At 51.3% G+C, this 17,601-nt stretch overlaps 1 protein-coding gene across 12 annotated transcripts in view; it reads left to right on the forward strand.

The window, feature by feature from the left end:
* IQSEC1 (IQ motif and Sec7 domain ArfGEF 1) overlaps positions 1-17,601 on the forward strand; it is a 689,800-nt gene that overhangs the window by 571,029 nt on the left and 101,170 nt on the right. The window contains exon 1 of one of the 12 annotated variants that reach the window (XM_045053195.1): positions 15,327-16,079. The exons of the other annotated variants lie outside the window; for them this stretch is intronic. Within the exon in view, the coding sequence (XP_044909130.1) occupies positions 15,943-16,079 (137 nt within the window). The 5' untranslated portion in view covers positions 15,327-15,942. Of the gene's footprint in view, positions 1-15,326; positions 16,080-17,601 lie in introns of those variants that run through there. 12 annotated transcript variants of the gene reach the window in all.

The raw sequence follows: 17,601 nt of genomic DNA on the forward strand, positions 1-17,601 counted from the left end.
AGGTGACCCAACATTTTTGCCCAGTCCCTCTAGGATGTGTGCCCCAGTGTCCAAAAGCTGTGACCCTCTTTTCTGCAGGGACAGAATTTGACTTCCTTATAATCCAGGGGAACAGAGGTGATTCAGACACCAATCCCTGCCCTCTAGGCTGGGGCCTGGGCACAGGTGAAGGGTTTCCACATCCCCTTCCTCCTGCTGCAGGACCCTTCCCTGCTCCCGGCTGGACATCAGCACCATGAAAGGAGGGACATTTGTGTGTGTGTGTGTGGCTCCCAGCTGATCCCTTGCACATAATAGACACTCAAATATTTGTTGGGTGAATGAATGAATGAATGAATGAATGCAAGCTGAGGGGCACACAGGCATGTGTCCCAACCATGCCCTCTGGCTTCTGACTGTGTCTTCTTTTTGGAGGTCTCAGAGACATATGATGAGCAGGGGGCACCCCCTATTGGAGTTGCGATCACAACTAGATCAGTGTTTTTTTCTCCCTTTGGGGTCCGTGGATTTATTCTCAGTTTTCAGTTTCTGCACAATAATTTTTTTTTTATTTGTGGATTCTTTAGGAGTTGCAAGAGTTGTTTGTAATAATTTCAATCACCAGGGAGACTTGCAAGAATAATATCCAAAACAAGTCCTTCCATGTACCCTTCACCCCGATTCATTATTACTAATGTTTTACCAAATATTTTCCCCCCAGAACTATTCACGAGGTCATTGCAAACATGCAACATGATGACTTTTACTCCTGAATAATGCTTCAGTGTCTATTTCCTAAGAACAAGAACATTTGGTTACATAAACATGGTTCAATAGCCAAAGTCAAGAAGTGTAGCACAGATACAATACAGTTTATAGTCACCTTTACCAATTGCCTCAATAATGCCCTTTATGTCATTTTTCCCTGACCCAGGACTCCCCAGAGTCGTCACGTGTTCTCTTAAAGCTTTATGAAGATGCCATTTACATACCAGAAAATTCCCTTGTGTCAAGTGTCCCATCTCATGATCGTTGAGAGATATTGGTAGAGTTGTATACACATCATGATTTTTATTTTAAATTATCTCCATCACCCTGAAAAGAAGCCTCGTCGCTAGTTTCCGTCAATGCCTTGTCCCGCCTACAGCCCCTGGCAACCGCTAATCTGCTTTTTGTCTCTATAGATTTGCCTTTCTGAGCATTTCATTATAAATGGAGTCATCCAATATGTGACCTTTTGGGTCTGGCTCCTTCCACTTGGTGTAATGTTTTCCAGGTTCGTCCATGTTGTAGAACGTAGCAGTATTTCATTCCTTTTTATGGCAATAATACTCCATTGTATGGATAGACCAGTTGATGGACGTTTGGGTTGCTTCCACTTTAGGGTTATTATGAATAATACTGCTATGAATATATATATATATATATATATATATATATATATATATATATATATAAGTTCCTACATGGGCATATGTTTTCATTTCTCTTGGGTAGATGTCTGGGAATAGAATTGAGGGGTCAGATGGTAACTCTATGCTTAACTTTTTTTTTTTAATGTTGATTTATTTTTGAGAGCAAGAGAGAGAGCGCGTGAATGGGAGAAGGGCAGAGAGAGAGGGAGACGGGCTATCTCATTGTGGTTTTGATTTGCATTTCTCTGATGGCTACTGATGTTCAGCATCTTTTCATGTGCTTCTTGGCCATTCGTGTACCTCCTCTGGTGAAAGACCCTATCAGACTTTTTGCCCATTTTAAAATTGTATTGTGTTCTTATTATTAAGTCACAGAGTTCTTTTCATGTTCTAAATACAAATCTTTGTGGGGTGTTTTGTTTTGTTTTGTGTTTTGGTTATATGACTTGTAAACATGTTCTCCTAGTCGGTGGCTTAAATTTTTTGCTTTCTTGATCGTGTCTTTTGAAATGTAAAAAGTTTTAATTTTGATAAAGTCCAATTTGTCATTTTTTTATTGCTTATGTGTTTGATATCTAAGAAATCATTATATCTAAGAAAAAAATCTAAGATATTTTTATATCTAAGAAATCATTTTATATCTAGGAAACGACTGCCCCACCAAAGGTGACAATGATTTACTCTTATGTTTTCTTCTAAGAGTTATATAAGGTTTTTTTTTAATTTTTTTTTTTTAGTTTGTTTTTTGAGAGAGAGAGAGAAAGAGCAGGGGAGGGGCAGAGAGAGGGAGAGAAAGGATCTCACTGTCAATGCAGAGCCCAATGTGGGGCTCAAACCCACGAACCATGAGATCATGACCTGAATGGAATCAACAGTCGGACGCTTAACCGGCTGAGCCAGCCAGGTGCCCCTATGGTTGTAACTCTTACATTTAGATCACTGATCATTTTGAGTTAATTTTTGTATATTATGGGAAGGGTCCAAATACATCCTTTTGCATGTAGACATTGTCCCAGTGCTATTTGTTGAAGAAAGTCTTCTCTCCAGTAAGTTCTCTCGACACCTTTGTGAAAAATCATTTGACCATGATACAGTCTTTTAAATGTCATTTTCATGAAAATGACAGCCCTCTCTCATTTTAACAAAAGCATGTTCCCAATCATCTGGATGACTTTTTCTCTGAACTACTGAGGTAAACCAATCAGTTATTTTTATTTTGAGTGGTTCGTGGTTTTCTCTTGCTTATTGGTAAGAACTCTTTATATATTGAGGAACCAAAGGAAGAGTATGTGCCAATATTTCATCTCGTGAAATAGCACCATGTACTCCAAAGGCAGTAAGTATAGCTTGACTTTGGGGGAAGCCACTGAAGATGGAACTAGGCAAAAAAGGCAGAAATGAGTTCTGATGCTAACCTGCGAAGTTTATGTAACCACACTAAAGTGAGTTCGCTCTTTGGTGAGTTAGAAACTGTACCAGGTTGAGCTGTCACACAAAGAAAACTTTTATTTGCAGCAAGTAGAATCATGGGGAATAGTTTCCAAATCTATGACTCCCTGAGAGAGGGTGAATGGGTTCCTTTAGTTTAGGGTTAGGATGAATAGTTAGGTAGGGAAGCCTTGTCCTCCTATGTAGAGGGGAGCGTAAGGCGGTGTGTGCCCCTTAAAGAAAATGCCTATACACACATTGCGTGTTATGTAAATGAGGCTGGGGCTCCTCCTTGGGCGGAGACTTAGTATTATAACGAGGTAAAGGTAATGGTACATCATTCCAGAAGTCACTCCTCGGTCCATCTGTGAGGGCTTGAGCTGGGGGTTAGCTCAAAAGGTCTGGGTCGTCTGGGCCAGTGGGAGGTCTTATCACGGCAGTCGCCATCACCCGAGGGGTGATTTGGGGTTTCTTTTGCCTGAGTTAAGAGGTGAGCTGCAGGGATGCCTGGGTGGCTCAGTCAGTTAAGCGTCCGACTTCGGCTCAGGTCATGATCTCGCAGTTTGTGAGTTCGAGCCCCGCGTCGGGCTATGTGCTGACAGCTCAGAGCCTGGAGCCTGCTTCAGATTTTGTGCCTCCTTCTCTCCTTGCCCCTCCCCCACTTGTGCTCTGTCTCTTATCAAAAATAAATAAATATTAAAAAAATTTTTTTAAAGAGGTGAACTGCAAAGAAGAGCTTCAGGAGAAATGTCAAAGGTTAGTGAGTACAAGCAGGTGGGCAGTCAATGCCAGGTCTTGGGGGTCTAGCTGGTGACACTTAGACCTGAGTCCTACAGGTCACTGGGAGCCCTAGAAGGGTCTTAAGCAAGAGAGGGATGTGATGAAATCTGTATTATTGAAAATTGCTTTAAGTAAGGGACATAATGGATGAAGGGAAGGGCTATGAGGGTAAATGGAGGCCAGAAAGTGCAAACTTTGAATGTCCAGCTGAAGAGTGTCAACTTGGCTTTGTGGGCAATGGGAAGCCACAGAACATTCTGGGTGATGACTGGGCGTGAACCAGAGGGTCAGTGGGGATGGAGAGCTGTCTGTGGAGGTGGGAAGGAACAGGAAGGATCAGCCAAGGCTGATCTCTGGATGGGGCAAGAGTTTCAGTTTCCCAGCATAAGGCTTTGCCCCACTGACATCTCAACCCCACATGGGTGCTCAGTGCTGTGTCATCTGTCCCTGCTCCCCAGAGCTGACCTCCAACCCAGACAGATGGGACGTTGCTAGGGGTAACCTGAAGAGGAAATATGAACCAAGAGTTTCCGGGCAGGGCGCTGTGAGTGGAAGAAGAAAAAAGGAATAGCACATTGGCATGTCAGGAGGTGTCTTAGAAGTCATGTAAGCCTCTGTCCCCAGGGCAAACGACTATTGGCCTCTGCTCCCACAGGTCCAAGGGTGGCAAACCCTGTACCTCCACAGCAGCCTTTCCATAGCTGGTTGGCTCTTCCGGTGAGAAGGTTCTGGGGCTGGCATGGCGTCAGAACTGTAAGGAGCCTTGGAACTCTTATCTCGCTCCGCCTGTCTACTAGATAGAGGGACCTTGATGCTCAGAGGGACACAATCCTACACCGAGGTCACAGAGGGAGTTGTCCCCAGCTTGTGTCAGAGCAGGCCCTAGAAACTCCCCGCCCAGTTTCAGAAATGATTGTTTTTGTCAACCTACTTTTCAAAACCCAGTAGTACACGCATACAGAGCAAACAACTTTTAAACAACGTTTCCGTGAAAAGCCAGTCAGTCCCCTGCCCGCTCCAGCCCCAACTCTCCATGACCTTCCTCAGGGTGCCTCTGTTCCAGCTTCTTAAACACCGGTGTCAGGGGTAACATATGCACGTACCTGCATGTATACAAGACCCCTGCCTTTTTTACGTAAAAAGTAACACACCATACCCTGTACCACACTTTGCTTTTCCCACTTACCAAAATGATCTTAGAGGTTGATCCTTAATCCATCCATGTGTAGAAGACACTTTAAAAAAAAAAAAATAGCTGCATAGGCTTCTATCATGGATGTATCCTAATGATAATCTGTTGAACGAGGCCCTCAAGGTGCATGTTAGGTAATAATAATAATGGTGATTTTTAGTCACTTTAAGAACAGTTACTCTTTTTAATCTAAGTTATCTAACTTAGTTATCTACTTTTTTTTTATTTTTTTTTAACGTTTTTATTTATTCTTGAGACAGAGAGAGACAGAGCATGAACGGGGAGGGGCAGAGAGAGAGGGAGACACAGAATCGGAAGCAGGCTCCAGACTCTGAGCCGTCAGCACAGAGCCCGACGCGGGGCTCGAACCCACGGACCGCGAGATCGTGACCTGAGCTGAAGTCAGACGCTTAACCGACTGAGCCACCCAGGCGCCCCTCTACTTTTTTTTTTTAATTTTTTTTTAATGTTTATTTATTTTTGAGACAGAGAGAGAGCATGAACGGGGGAGGATCAGAGAGAGGTGGACACAGAATCTGAAACAGGCTCCAGGCTCTGAGCTGTCAGCACAGAGCCCGACGCGGGGCTCGAACCCACGGACCGCGAGATCATGACCTGAGCCGAAGTCGGCCGCTTAACCGACTGAGCCACCCAGGCGCCCCCGTTATCTACTTTAAAAAAAGTTTTTAATGTTTATTTATTTTTGAGAGAGAGAGAGAGAGAGTGCAAGAAGGGGAGGGGCAGAGAGACAGAGGGAGACACAGACTCTGAAGCAGCCTCCAGCCTCCGAGCTGTCAGCACAGAGCCCGACACGGGGCTCGAACTCACAGACCTTAGCCCACTGAGCTACCCAGGCGCCCCTAGTTATCTACTGTTAAAATCTAAGTTAATCTAATGCATGTAAAGAAGATTTTATTGGCTCATGAGGCTGTGTCTGTGTCCAGATAACCCCTAGTGACTTTTTAAAAATCAATGAGCCCTCAGACTCCTCATATACCCATTCCACACCACCACCCCGCCCCCCACCATTCTCCCATAGGGCGGTCACCACTGTTTGTTTTGGTGTGCGTGTAACCTCTTGGGAGAAAAATTAGGAACTCCCAATACACATATATGTATAACCTTTAAAAAACTGTATGCAAAAGGGGTCATAACATACACAGTCTTCTGTCTCTTGCATTTTTCACGAGAATTGCATCTTGAAGATTTGTCCACCCCAGGGCAAAGTCTTGGCTTTGGTGTCTTCATGCAGCCTCTTCGTCCCCTCCTGTTGGACATCAGAGGTTCTCCTCTTTGCTTACCTTACACGGAAGACTGTTGACCATCCTTATATTTTTATATTCTCTAGCTTTGCCAGATCGCCCTTCAGAAAAATGGACTACCTTGCCCCTCACCCAACAGTGTTTGTGAGTGTGTGCGTTTCCCCCCACCTTCAACAGCAAAAGTATCACCAAACTTGTTCGTTTTTGCCAACTTGGTAGGTTAAAAAGAAAAAAGTGACTCGCATGCTCTATTTTGATTCGTATTTCTTTAATATGCATTTAATTACCAGCGGCATTGAATATCTTTCCATGAATTGCTTGTTCATATCCTTTGCTCTTCTTTTCTAATCGGTTAGTCATCTCTTCCTATCGATCTGAAAGAGCTCGTTCTGGGTCAGGAAAATGAACGTTCATCTCATTTTCTTCAATTTACTTCTGGCATCTGTGCTGCAGATAATTTTTTTTTTTTAAGTTTGCCGTGTGTCCTTTTTAACTTTGTGGGTTTTTTTAATTCTGTTCAGAAGTTTTAATTCTCACATAGGTAAATTTATTACTATTTTCCTTCGTGGTTTCTGGAAATAAAAATATTTATACAGTGCACTTTGCACAACCTTTTCACACAGTATCATGGTTGATCTGCACAGCAGCCTTTGAAGCAAGGCGGAGTGGGGATTTTTATCATTCGTTTCATTTTATAGATGAGTCCACATGAGGCTCAGAAAGGTGAGAGGACTCGCCCAGGCTGCATAGTTTCTAGAACCCTTGCTGTTCTCACTTCCCTCACCTGCTTTCCAATTAACCAAGGAACACACTCCTGGCACTGATAACAAGAGGATGTGTCTTCTCTAGAAGAACGTCGTCAGTTATTAAAACCACAAGCATCTTTTCTTCCTTTAGATGCTCTTTTTAAAAACGTTTTTGAAATTATAAAGTTCATTCATAGCTCTTAAAAACAAAACCTCCAACATACAGAAGAATGTAACAGGAGGCTCGGGATGGGGACACATGCTCTGCCCCAAAAGTCTACTCCCGGTGGCCACTGTCCAGTTTGCCGTGAGCATCAATAAGGTGCCACGAGGTGAGGAAGAGCCACCAGGAGCTGGACTGCTCCTTTATTCACCTGTCACTCGTGCCTTGTATACTCCAGGAATGCCTTAGACGCTCAGTAAACGCTGCAAGGCAAGAGACTGAGGTGGTCAGGTGCCCCTTTTTCATAAGTCTGTGTTCAAATCCCAGCTCAGACACTTAGCAGTTGTGTGAGCCTGGAAAGGTGAATTACCCTCTCTGTGCTATGGTGTCCTTGTCTATGAAATTGGGATAGTAGTTCTACCGCAAGTAAACGAACTAAGTCCCATAAAGCGCTGAACAAAATGTCTACCTCTCGCCTCTGATCTGTCGGTTCCTTCCTCGATCTGCTGCCTACTCCAACCTGGTCCCCATATCCAGGGTCATGAGATATCAAAGCTGAAAATCAGGCTTCTTCCCTCCCAGAAGCCCAGAGAGGGGAAGTGCCTTGCCCAAGGTCATGCAGCCCGTGGGTGGCAGGGCCCGCAAAGACTCCAGTCTCCTGACTCATTACATCACTAAGGCGGCTTCCCCACAGCTGGACCACTGCAGACGCGTCCCTCTGGCCTCCTGTCTCGCCCCTTCTGGCCACCAGGGGGCGTTTCCTAACTCACAGCCCAAACAGCTGAGGTCCTGGCTGCAAACTGGTCGGGGGCTCCCCGCCGCCTAGGAACGAACGGAAGATGCTCTTTATTTGGCCTGGTGTTCAAGGCTCTCAGAACCCGCCTTCTCTCCCATACACACCGGACAATGCGCATTCCCATCCTTGCTTTATCCTTAAGCACCCTCCTCCTGGAGCGTCGGCCCCCTTCCTGCCCCTTTTAGGCCCAGCCTCTCCTCTTTAGGCCACTTCTTCCCCAGGTATCGGGTCCCTCTCTCAAACTGTGCCACCCCATCCTCTAGGAGAGTTGCCACACCACTGAGGCCCATCCCCAGCATTCAGCTGGTGCTGAGTCAACGTTTGCTGTTGGGTAAGCCGCGCAGCCGGCAGGCAGAGACCCTCCCCCCAGACTGCGAGGGGCGTTGTGTCCTGGAGGGGACTCAGAGGGACGTGGTGCCAGGGTAGGTGTGAGCATCCCGCTCCCGCTGTGCAACTCCGGACCAGTGGCTGCCCCTCTCTGAGCCTTGGTTTTCTCATCTGTGAACCGGGAAGGCTGGGGGGGGGGGGGGGGGGGCTGGGCATTGCCTGCCTGCTGGGGCTGCATTTCTCCGGGGGAGGGGCCGAGGGACTTGGCCTGAGGTCGCGGTTACTAGGTGTTTATGTGAGGGTCTCGGGGAGTGAGGGAAATGCTGGGGCCACAGTGCGCGCTCCAGCGCGCCTGGACCTTGTGTACCCGGCTCCCCCAGCCAGCGGCTGCAGCGGCCCCACCAACCCGAGCGCCCTCACCTTGTCCCCGCTCGGGTGACGTCGGCGGCCGGGGCGGCACCCATCCTCCCCACCGCCCCCGCCCCCCCCCCCACACATACACCTTTCCAAGGGGGTAAACTGAGGCTGGCGTGGCGAGGCCTCAGCCAAGGTCACGGCGCGCGGTGGCGGAGAGGGCAGAAGGGCCGGCGGTGCTCGGGCTCGGGCTCGGGCTCGGGCTGCTGACGCCCCCGGGCCCCCCCGCGCCCCGCCGGCCCGACGCGCTGGAGCCGCGCCCGCGCTCCGCGCCCGCCGCGGGGACGGCGCGCGCTCGGCGGCTGCAGGCGGACCCGCGAGGTAGGAGGCGGGCCGGCGGGGGACGCGCGCGGCGGCCGGTGCGGTGCGGTGCGGTGCGGGGTCGAGCCCGGGGCTGGGGGCTGCGGCGACTGCGGCCCGGAGTCCCCTCCGCCGAAAGGCCTGGGCGGCAGCTCCGCCCCCGGAGCCGCGGCTACACGGACGCGCGAGCAGCTCTTGGGAACCGGGGGAGGGAGGGGTGATCGCAGGAGGCTTTGCGGAGCCGGGCCGGGGAGGAGGTTCCGAGGCCGCAGTGGCGGAGAGGACACTGGCCACTGGGTCGTAGGGTTGGGGGATCAGAGGCCGCCAGGCTCTCGGCCTTGGAAGCCGGGGTTACGCAGGCGGCCCGGAGGGCCTGGGGTGCGCCAACGCCAGTCTTTCTGAGCCCGGGCTCTGCGGGTGTCGCTCTCTGGAACTCGATCGGTGAGGACGTAGGAGATTCAGCCTCCGCGGCTATGCGGACCCTTTATCCAAAACCTTGTGGACGCTGAAGGCGCGATGTTGGGGGGAGGGGGGGGCTCAGGGTGCTCCATTTGCGCGTCTATGCAGTTGGCTGTCTCCCTGGGGCGGGGAAACGTGAATCCAGGCCCGGAGGGTCGCCTGGTGAAGCTGCCCCCCACCAGCCCTTTCCCTGCTCCTGCCTCCCAGCGGAGAAAACCAGCCACGCGTCCGGGGTCGGGAGCCTGCGGGCGGGAGGTTGAGGCATCTCCGGAATTCGCTGGGAGCCAGATAGACGCGTCCAAGGGAGGGAGTGAGGAGTTAGGGCTGGGCTGGAGGGCTGGGTCCGAATCCAGACCTGCCCCTGACCCCCTGTGTGACCTTGGGCAGCCCCTCCTCCTGCCACCACGTAGGCAAGAGGCTGGTTTTTATTCTGGAGACGTTCCGGGTCAGACCCCCAGGGGCCGGCAATCGGTGTAGGTGACGGTGCTTGAGGACTGGAACAGCCAGGGCAGTCTTTGGACCCAGTCCCAAATAGGAGGCAGCAGTGGTCTGAGAACTGATGGGGTTGTTTCAGGTGTCAGGACAGCCTGAGGTGGACGCTCGTGGGCCAGGGGGTCCGGGGTGTAGGAAACCCTTGCCCTGTCTGATACCACTGCCTTGGGCAGTATTGAGGGAAGGGACATTTGGCCCCGGTGGTGAGAGGAGGCTGTCCCCACCCCAGTCATGGGGAACCCCCCTTCCCATGTTTCTGCCGGGCATTTGCCACTTTAAATTGCCAAGCTCTCAACTGTCACAGCTGATCTGTTCCTGGAGCAGACGGAGCAGAAAGACGACGGTGTCCCCTCCCCCCGGCCCTGTCCATGAGATTAGGCTCATGGGGACGGCATTCTGCTCTGCCTGGTCAGCTTTGCACATTTTGCTCTGAGCATGCTCCATAATTGGTGGGGGTGGGGGGAGAGGGGAAACACTTGTCCTGCACTAGGAGCAAGAGTCTGGTTGTGCACTTTGACGAGGCCCTGCTCCATCCGCTCTGTGCTCTGTCCCCACCAGACTGCACATGCTGGCCTGTGCGGCCCCTGGGAGCAACTCTAAACTGAGGTGACACGGGAATGCCCCTCTGGTCACCCTCTCCTGCCCCCAGCACTGTGCCTGACTCCTCCCTTGGGCTGGTAAGGCCAGAGCCCAGCAGTTGAGTTTGAAAGGAGAGAACAGAAACAGTCCCACCCCACCCCCTTTGCCCCCCACCCCGGCAGGAAAAGATGAGCTAAGAGGGGCTGGGGGTGCCACAATGCCCACAGCCTTGACACTGAGCATCAGAGCTGGAGGGAGCATCCTAGGGCCCAATCCCTTATTAGAGATAGGGAAACTGAGGCCAGAGAGAGGCAGGAACACGTCCAAGGTCACACAGCCTCCCACTGTCCCCAGCTCTCCAGACATCCTTGGGTTGCTAGGGAACACTCAGAGGACTCGCTGTTCCCATAGAGGTCCCTGCAGTGGAGAGACAAGGAAGGGGACTGGTGCCGTCTTCTGCAGGGGACTCCAGCTCCTGCACACCGTGCAAACATTAAGCAATCTCAGGTCTCATGACCAGAGTTGCCATCCTTTCTCAAGGCTGCTTTTCAAAAGTGCCTGTGGCTGCCTGCCCTTCCAACAGCTGTTCTGACCAGCCTGCCCTGCCCACCCCATACCTGCTGGCCCCACAGCAACCCCCATGATATCAGTTATGCCCCTTCCCCATTGTGCGGAGGGGAATGCCAAGGCCGAGCCAGAACTTGGGACCCTTTGTGTCTTCACCTTTCTCCCACCCCCGGTGTTCTGACTACCGGGATGGGGGGTGGGGGGTAAACTAAGCACCTAACCAACCGTACCCTAAAAGAGCACAGCCGGCCTTTGGTTTTATAGTAAGCTTCCTGTCAGCAGGGTGTGCAAGCGGGGCTCAGTACTGACCAGTGAGGGAGGCTACGAATCTGGAGGGTTGACCCCATGTCTCATCCCTCCCTGCCGGCATCTCAGAATTGGGGTGGGGAATGGGATTGTTTGCTCCTGTCAAGAAGTGAGTTTTGCATAAAAGTGGCTGGGCCAAGCCCCATCCTGTTGGTGAGGTCCGTGTGGACCGGGATTCCCCCCCTCCCGCCCCCACACCACGGAACTCAGACCTGACTATTGCCATGGTGAGGTGTAACTCAGACCTGCTTGGGGGAACAGCATCTTCTAGTGCCTGCTGTCTTCCCACTGGACCCAGCCTGGCCCCGTCCCGGCTCCCACAAGAATGCATACCCCGCCCTGCCACCTAGACACCTCTGTTCATCCCATTTTATTCTCATCCATGTCACTGCTTCAACAGAGCCTGCCCTGAGTCCCTGTGTCCTCCCCAAAAGTGAGCCATTATCGCTGAGCAGAATAGCGTGCTGGGGCATCGGTGAGACTGCCATTAGACCTCCCTGGTGAGACACTAGGCTTCAGGAAGCCCCTCCCGCTCCCCCACCCCCCAGGCTGTTCAGCAGGGCTACCTCAGCAAGTGCCAACTTGGGAAGGCAGGACACAGGCAGCCAAGCTGTCAGCGACTCTTCGAAGAACTACGTGTATGTGGCCTTCTGATCCAACACGATTGCATTTCAAACCCAGTGAACGTTTTTTAAGCATCTGCTCCTTTTGCCAGAGCCCCTCACGGCGGCTCTCACATATATTATCCCATTTCATTTGCAAAACCACAAAGCCATCCATCAATGTGTGTGAAGGTTCTGGAAGCATAATATTAAAACAATTATGTCAATCCCACAGGCCAGCGGGAAGGATTTGGGATGCTGCACCCTCCCACCTACCTCGGATGACGATCCTTTCTGTTCCTTGGGCCCCCAGAGCCCCACGGTTTGCCAGTTGTCCTGCCCAGATGCTCCTAGGGAGACATTCCTCTGGGAGGGGCTCATGAGTGAGCACAGAGTCCAGGCTGACCCACATAAATCCACGTGCCATATGTGACAGGGATATAAAGGCTTGGGCCTCACATGCTGCCTCTTTAGAAGGTAATCCCAGCCTGTGCTGTGTCCCTTTCTGTTGGAATGACACAATCACTCATGACTAAACTCCCTGAGGCCAGAACAGTGGCTGAGGCACCTCATAGTCCCTAGTGCTGGGGGCTAATATAATTTTTTGTTGTGCTCAACTGAGCTGGATCCAAAAAACAAAAAAAACAAAAAACAAAAAACAACCTGCCTTCATGAGGTAGTGAGTTCCCTTCACTGGAGGTATGCAAACTGAGGCTGATCAGAAGATTTATGTTTCTCAGTTGGTTTAGATGCCCTGGAGGGTCATTGGAGCTCCAGGACTCCCAGAGCCAATGATTTTTTATTATTATTATTATCTGAGGGCTTGCTGAAAGCTATCCTGATAGTAATATAGGTTTGTAAAAATGCTAAGGGCCAGGGTGTTTTAATAAAGCCAGTTGCCTGGGGATATTATGGGAACATTTCATTATTCAGCTCATCCAGATACGGAACTAGGACCAGTTTTTGGACTTAGCCAGGGGGCCTGAGGATTTGGTATGAAGTGAAGCAATACGGAAATTGAATGTCTTATGGCAAATCCGTGAGCAGTGCTGGGGTCACTGTTGGTCACCCTGGCTTGGGAAACTTGAGGGAAGAGCACTTTGGACAAGCTCTCGCTTTGGACGAGTCCTTTCCCCCCCCCCCCCCACCCGGACCGGAGTTTGGAACAGGCCAGGACACAGTTTGGAAGGGGCGCCTGGGTGGCTCAGTTGGTTAAGTGTCTGACTCCGGCTCAGGTCAGGATCTTGTGGTCTGTGAGTTCAGGCCCCGCATCGGGCTCTGTGCTGACAGCTCAGAGCCTGGAGCCTGCTTTGGATTTTCTGTCTCCCTTTCTCTCTGCCTCTCCCCCGTTCACACTCTGTCTCTCTCTGTCTCTGAAAAATGAGTAAATCGTTAAAAAAATTTTTTAAAAAAAGAACATGCTTTGGAAGCTGTAACTGGCACCCCAAAGGGGTGGGGTTGGGGGGTAGGAATGGGGGAGCAGGAGGGCTGGAGCACGTAGACCCTGATATCCGGACCCTGTATGTGGACTGACTGAAAGGCTGGCCTGCCTCTGGGGCTGGGTTCAAGTGCCAGCTCTCAACTTCCTAGTGCTGTGACCTTGGATAATTCACAACCTCCCTGAGCCTCAGTTTCCTCCTCCTTAAGATGGGGGTGATGATAGTACCAGCTGCCTAAGACAGTTATGAAAATAATTCTGAGAAAGTGTGTCAATGTCATAGTTATTTTTCATTTTCTCCTTTGGGGATGTCACAGGAGCCACTGAGTATTTCTAGGACCTCAGAGTCCAAATAGAAATGCAAGCTCCATTCATGCAACAACTATTTATGGAGCACCTACTATGACACCGCAGGAGCAAAACAGACAAAAAACCCTTCCCCCCAGGAGTTTTTGTTCTAGCGCCCAGAGACCCACGGTAGATAAGTAAGGGAATAAAGAAAATTTCAGAGAGTGGTAAATGCTACAAGGAATCAGTCTGCCCTGATTGATGTTAAAGGTGATTTGCAATGGAAAAATTCTCCCAAACAGAAAAGGAGAGAACCTGGTTTGGGACCTAGATTCCGGTCCTGACCCCAACTTGCTGTGCAGCCTTGGGCAAGTTCCTTTCTATCTCTGATCCTCGGTGCTTGTCTTTAAAATGAGAGGGTAGAATGAGCCCTCGAAGCTCAGATGTCCTGTGTGGCTGGGTGGCCATGGCATCGAGGTGTGACCGGTTGTGGCAGGTGACTCTGCAATCACAGCTTGGGGTGTCCGCCCGTCCCCTACCAATGTCAGATACTTCTTTCTGTTTAAATGTGATATGCAACCTGTCACACAGGAAAGTGAATAGACATCTGTGCAGCAGCTTAAAGAAAAGTTAGAGACACATACATGTGCCTACCACCTGGGTCAAGAGACTGAGTGTTGCCAGAAGCCCCCTACCCCCACCCGGCTTGGTGCTCTTCCCCAACCATTACCCCTCAAAGAGTCTCACCATTTAGACTCTTGTGTTAATGATGCTCTTGTTCTTGCTGTGTTGCCGCCCGGCGGAACAACTCTGTTTTTTTTTTAATGTTTATTTTTGAGACAGAGACAGAGCGGGAGTGGGGGAGGGGCAGAGGGAGACACAGAGTCCAAAGCAGGCTCCAGGCTCCGAGCTGTCAGCACAGAGCCCGATGCGGGGCTCGAACTCACGAACGGAGAGATCATGACCTGAGCCGAAGTCGGAGGCTCAACCGACTGAGCCACCCAGGCGCCCCAGCTGAACAACTCTTTACGGTATCATTTTGTTTTTCTTATTTTCGAGCTGTCTGTTAAATAGACGTAGGCTGTAGATAACTTGTTTGGGTCTGGCTTCTTCGGCTTGCGGGTGCAGCTCTGTGACTCCTCCAGTCGTGAGTAGCTACGGTTTGTCCTTGTCACTGCCGGGTCGTATTCCCTCGCCTCGCTGAGGCCACAGTTTATGTATTCCAGTCTACTGTGATGGACATGTGGGTTGTTTTTAGTTTGGGGCTATTGTTCTCGAACCTGTCTGTGCCCTAGTGTGCATGGCATGCCCTTCTCTAGGGCATTACCTCTCACTGGATCGTAAAGAATGCTGTGTGGTCGTTCCGTCCCATGGCACCCCCTTCTCCCGGCATCGGCTATTATCAGTCTTTGGCATTGTTGCTCAGCTGGTGGGTGTGTAATAGTGGGTCACCGTGGCATTAATTTGCATCTCCCTGATTGCTGATGAGGTTGGGTCGTTTTTGCCTGCTTATTGGCCATTTGGATCTCTTCTTTGGGGAAGTGTTTTTGCCCATCTTGGGCTTTTTATTTTCTTGTTGATTGGGGGGATTCTTTAGGCATTTGAGACTTGAATCCTTGATCATTTATGTATGTTGTAAATATCTTGCCGTTTTTACTCTTTCTGGGGTCTTTGGGTGGACATCTTCATTTCAGAGTTCTTTTTTTTTTTAAGTTTATTTTTTTATTCTGAGGGAGAGAGAGAGAGAGAGAGAGCAGGGGAGGAGCAGAGAGAGAAGGAGAGAGAGAATCCCAAGCAGCCTCCACACTGTCAGCGCAGAGCCCAGCTCGGGGCTCAAACTCATGAACCGCGAAATCATGACCTGAGCCAAAATCAAGAGTTGGACTTTCAACCGATGGGGCCGCCCAGGCGCCGCATTTCAGAGTTCTTCATTTAAGTAGTCAAATTTATCTCGAGCTTTATTATCAATGTTTTCTGTTTTAAGAAATCCTTTCCCACTCCGTGGCCGTGCATATTCTGTATATTTTACATTAGATCTTTACCTGGAATTGATTCGTGTGTGGCGTAAGATAAGGATCCCGTTCCAAGTGTGCACACGCACACACACCATTACCCAGCACCATTTGATGAGCCCTTTTCCCCATCTGCCCTGCCCCCCCTCCCCCCACATACCCATACCTTTCCCGGGGTGGCGGGCAGGAGCCCAGGACACGGGCTCTGGACAGGAGGAGCCAGCAGGAGTGTGGTGATCAGGGACAGCCCCCGAGGGCAAGGAGGGCTGCGCGCAGGCGGCCCTCCCCCACGGGACCAGCTGCCACTCCTGCCAAACAGGTCTGTGGGGCTGTGGCTGTCACGTGTCCCGCTGGCGCTGACTCGGGCTCTGGCGGATTAAGCAGGGGCCGAGGGCTTATGACCCATGCTGGCCACTGCATAGGCCCAGGAAGGGCTGAGGAAGCTCATCTACGTGGGCCACAGAGGAGGCCCCTGGGGCCAGCGAGGCCGTGCTGTGTGCTGCAGGAGACCCCCACCCAGGGCACTGGACCAAGGTAAGGGAGGGCCAGGGCGATCCCTGGCTGTGTCTTCCTTGCCCACCTCTGGGTACCTGCGTCTGGAAAATAAACGTCTCCTCCTAAGCCCTTTGCATCCGGGTCTGTTTGAGGCAATGGAAGTAGGAGGTGGAGGGCCACAGCCTGCCACAAGGACCTGCCAGATCTCAGGCCGCTATGCGAACTCTCTTGAGCCCACACACAGGCTCAGGCACCCAGCCCACCTGTCTCCTAGGGGGCTCGGCGTCCTCTCCAGTGTCCAGGGCATGCCCGCCAGAGAGAGGGGGTCACTGCCAACCTCCAGTCGGCCCTCCAGATCCCGGTGCCTTTCCCCGGGCAGTGGCCAGTCCCTGGCCTGGCAGGACATAGCCTTACTGCTCTTGGAGTTATCAGGGCAGGGAGGGAGGGAGGAAGTGGGTGTGGACTGAGCACCTGCTAGGTGCCAGGCACCTCCCCTTGGAGTAGGAGTAATCTTTACTCCTACCAGGCAAACCAGGGCAGATTCGCCCATTTAATAGACGAGGAAACTGAGGCCCAGGAAGGGGCTGTGGTTCAGCAGGGGCCTGGGCTGAGAGCATGGCCCGGCAGCATCTCAGTGGAACGTCTCCAGGGCCCCGGAAGTTGTAGGCTCTGCTCCCACCACGGCCTGTGGACTCCCCTTGGTTGCCTGACAAGGCACATTCCCTCTGGAGCAGTGTCGCTCCTCCCCAGGCTCTCTGAGAACTTCAGGTCCCCGGGAAGAAGTGAAGAGCAAGAATCAGCCTAGAACTAGGCCAGGACTAGTGTGCCTAGCCAGGCTAGGACCTGGACAATGGTTTGTGTAGTGGGGGTGACAACAAGAGGGGCCCCTTCTCTGGGTCACTCTGTGGCTACAGTGCAAATGTGCACGAATGGGCCACCAACGCGGCCCGTGTCCCAGCAAGCACAGAGAAGGTTTTTACAGAGAAGGTCGATACCTGAGCTCCCTTTATTCTTTCTTTCCGGGCTCTTATTTTCGGTTTATTTCTAGGAGTTTACTATTTGCTTAGGAAAGCAGGCCGGTGGTAAAAATGTTCAACATTACAAGAAGATACAACAAAAACTTCATATGCCCCCCACCTCCCGCTCAGAGCAAACATGGAAAGCGTTTTTGTGGTATCTGGTCGGAAATATTCAGGAGCTGTGTGTGTGTGTGTGTGTGTGTGTGTGTGTTTATTCCCCGTGCTGTATTTTAAAGAAAACACCCAGCAGCTCCCTCTGCCCCTATCCTGTGGCTTCCCTCTGGGCCTTTAAATCCGCCCACTCGGCTAGAAAGGCCGGCTGCCTCCTCCCTCCAGAAGGCACACATATTTGTGGACGCTGGCACCAGATTTTCCTCGTCAGCAGGACTCGAGGGAGGCTGTAGCCTGGCACGGGGCAAACAGGGGGATTGTTGAGCTGCAAAGAACGGTCCCTCTGTGCCCCATGAAGGCCCAAGTTGGGAGACCAGCTCCCCCTCCTCCCCACTCCAGCAGATCTGGGGCTGGAGCGAGGGCGGAGCCTG

This window comes from Felis catus, chromosome A2 (assembly GCF_018350175.1).
Source record: "Felis catus isolate Fca126 chromosome A2, F.catus_Fca126_mat1.0, whole genome shotgun sequence".
NCBI lineage: Eukaryota > Metazoa > Chordata > Mammalia > Carnivora > Felidae > Felis > Felis catus.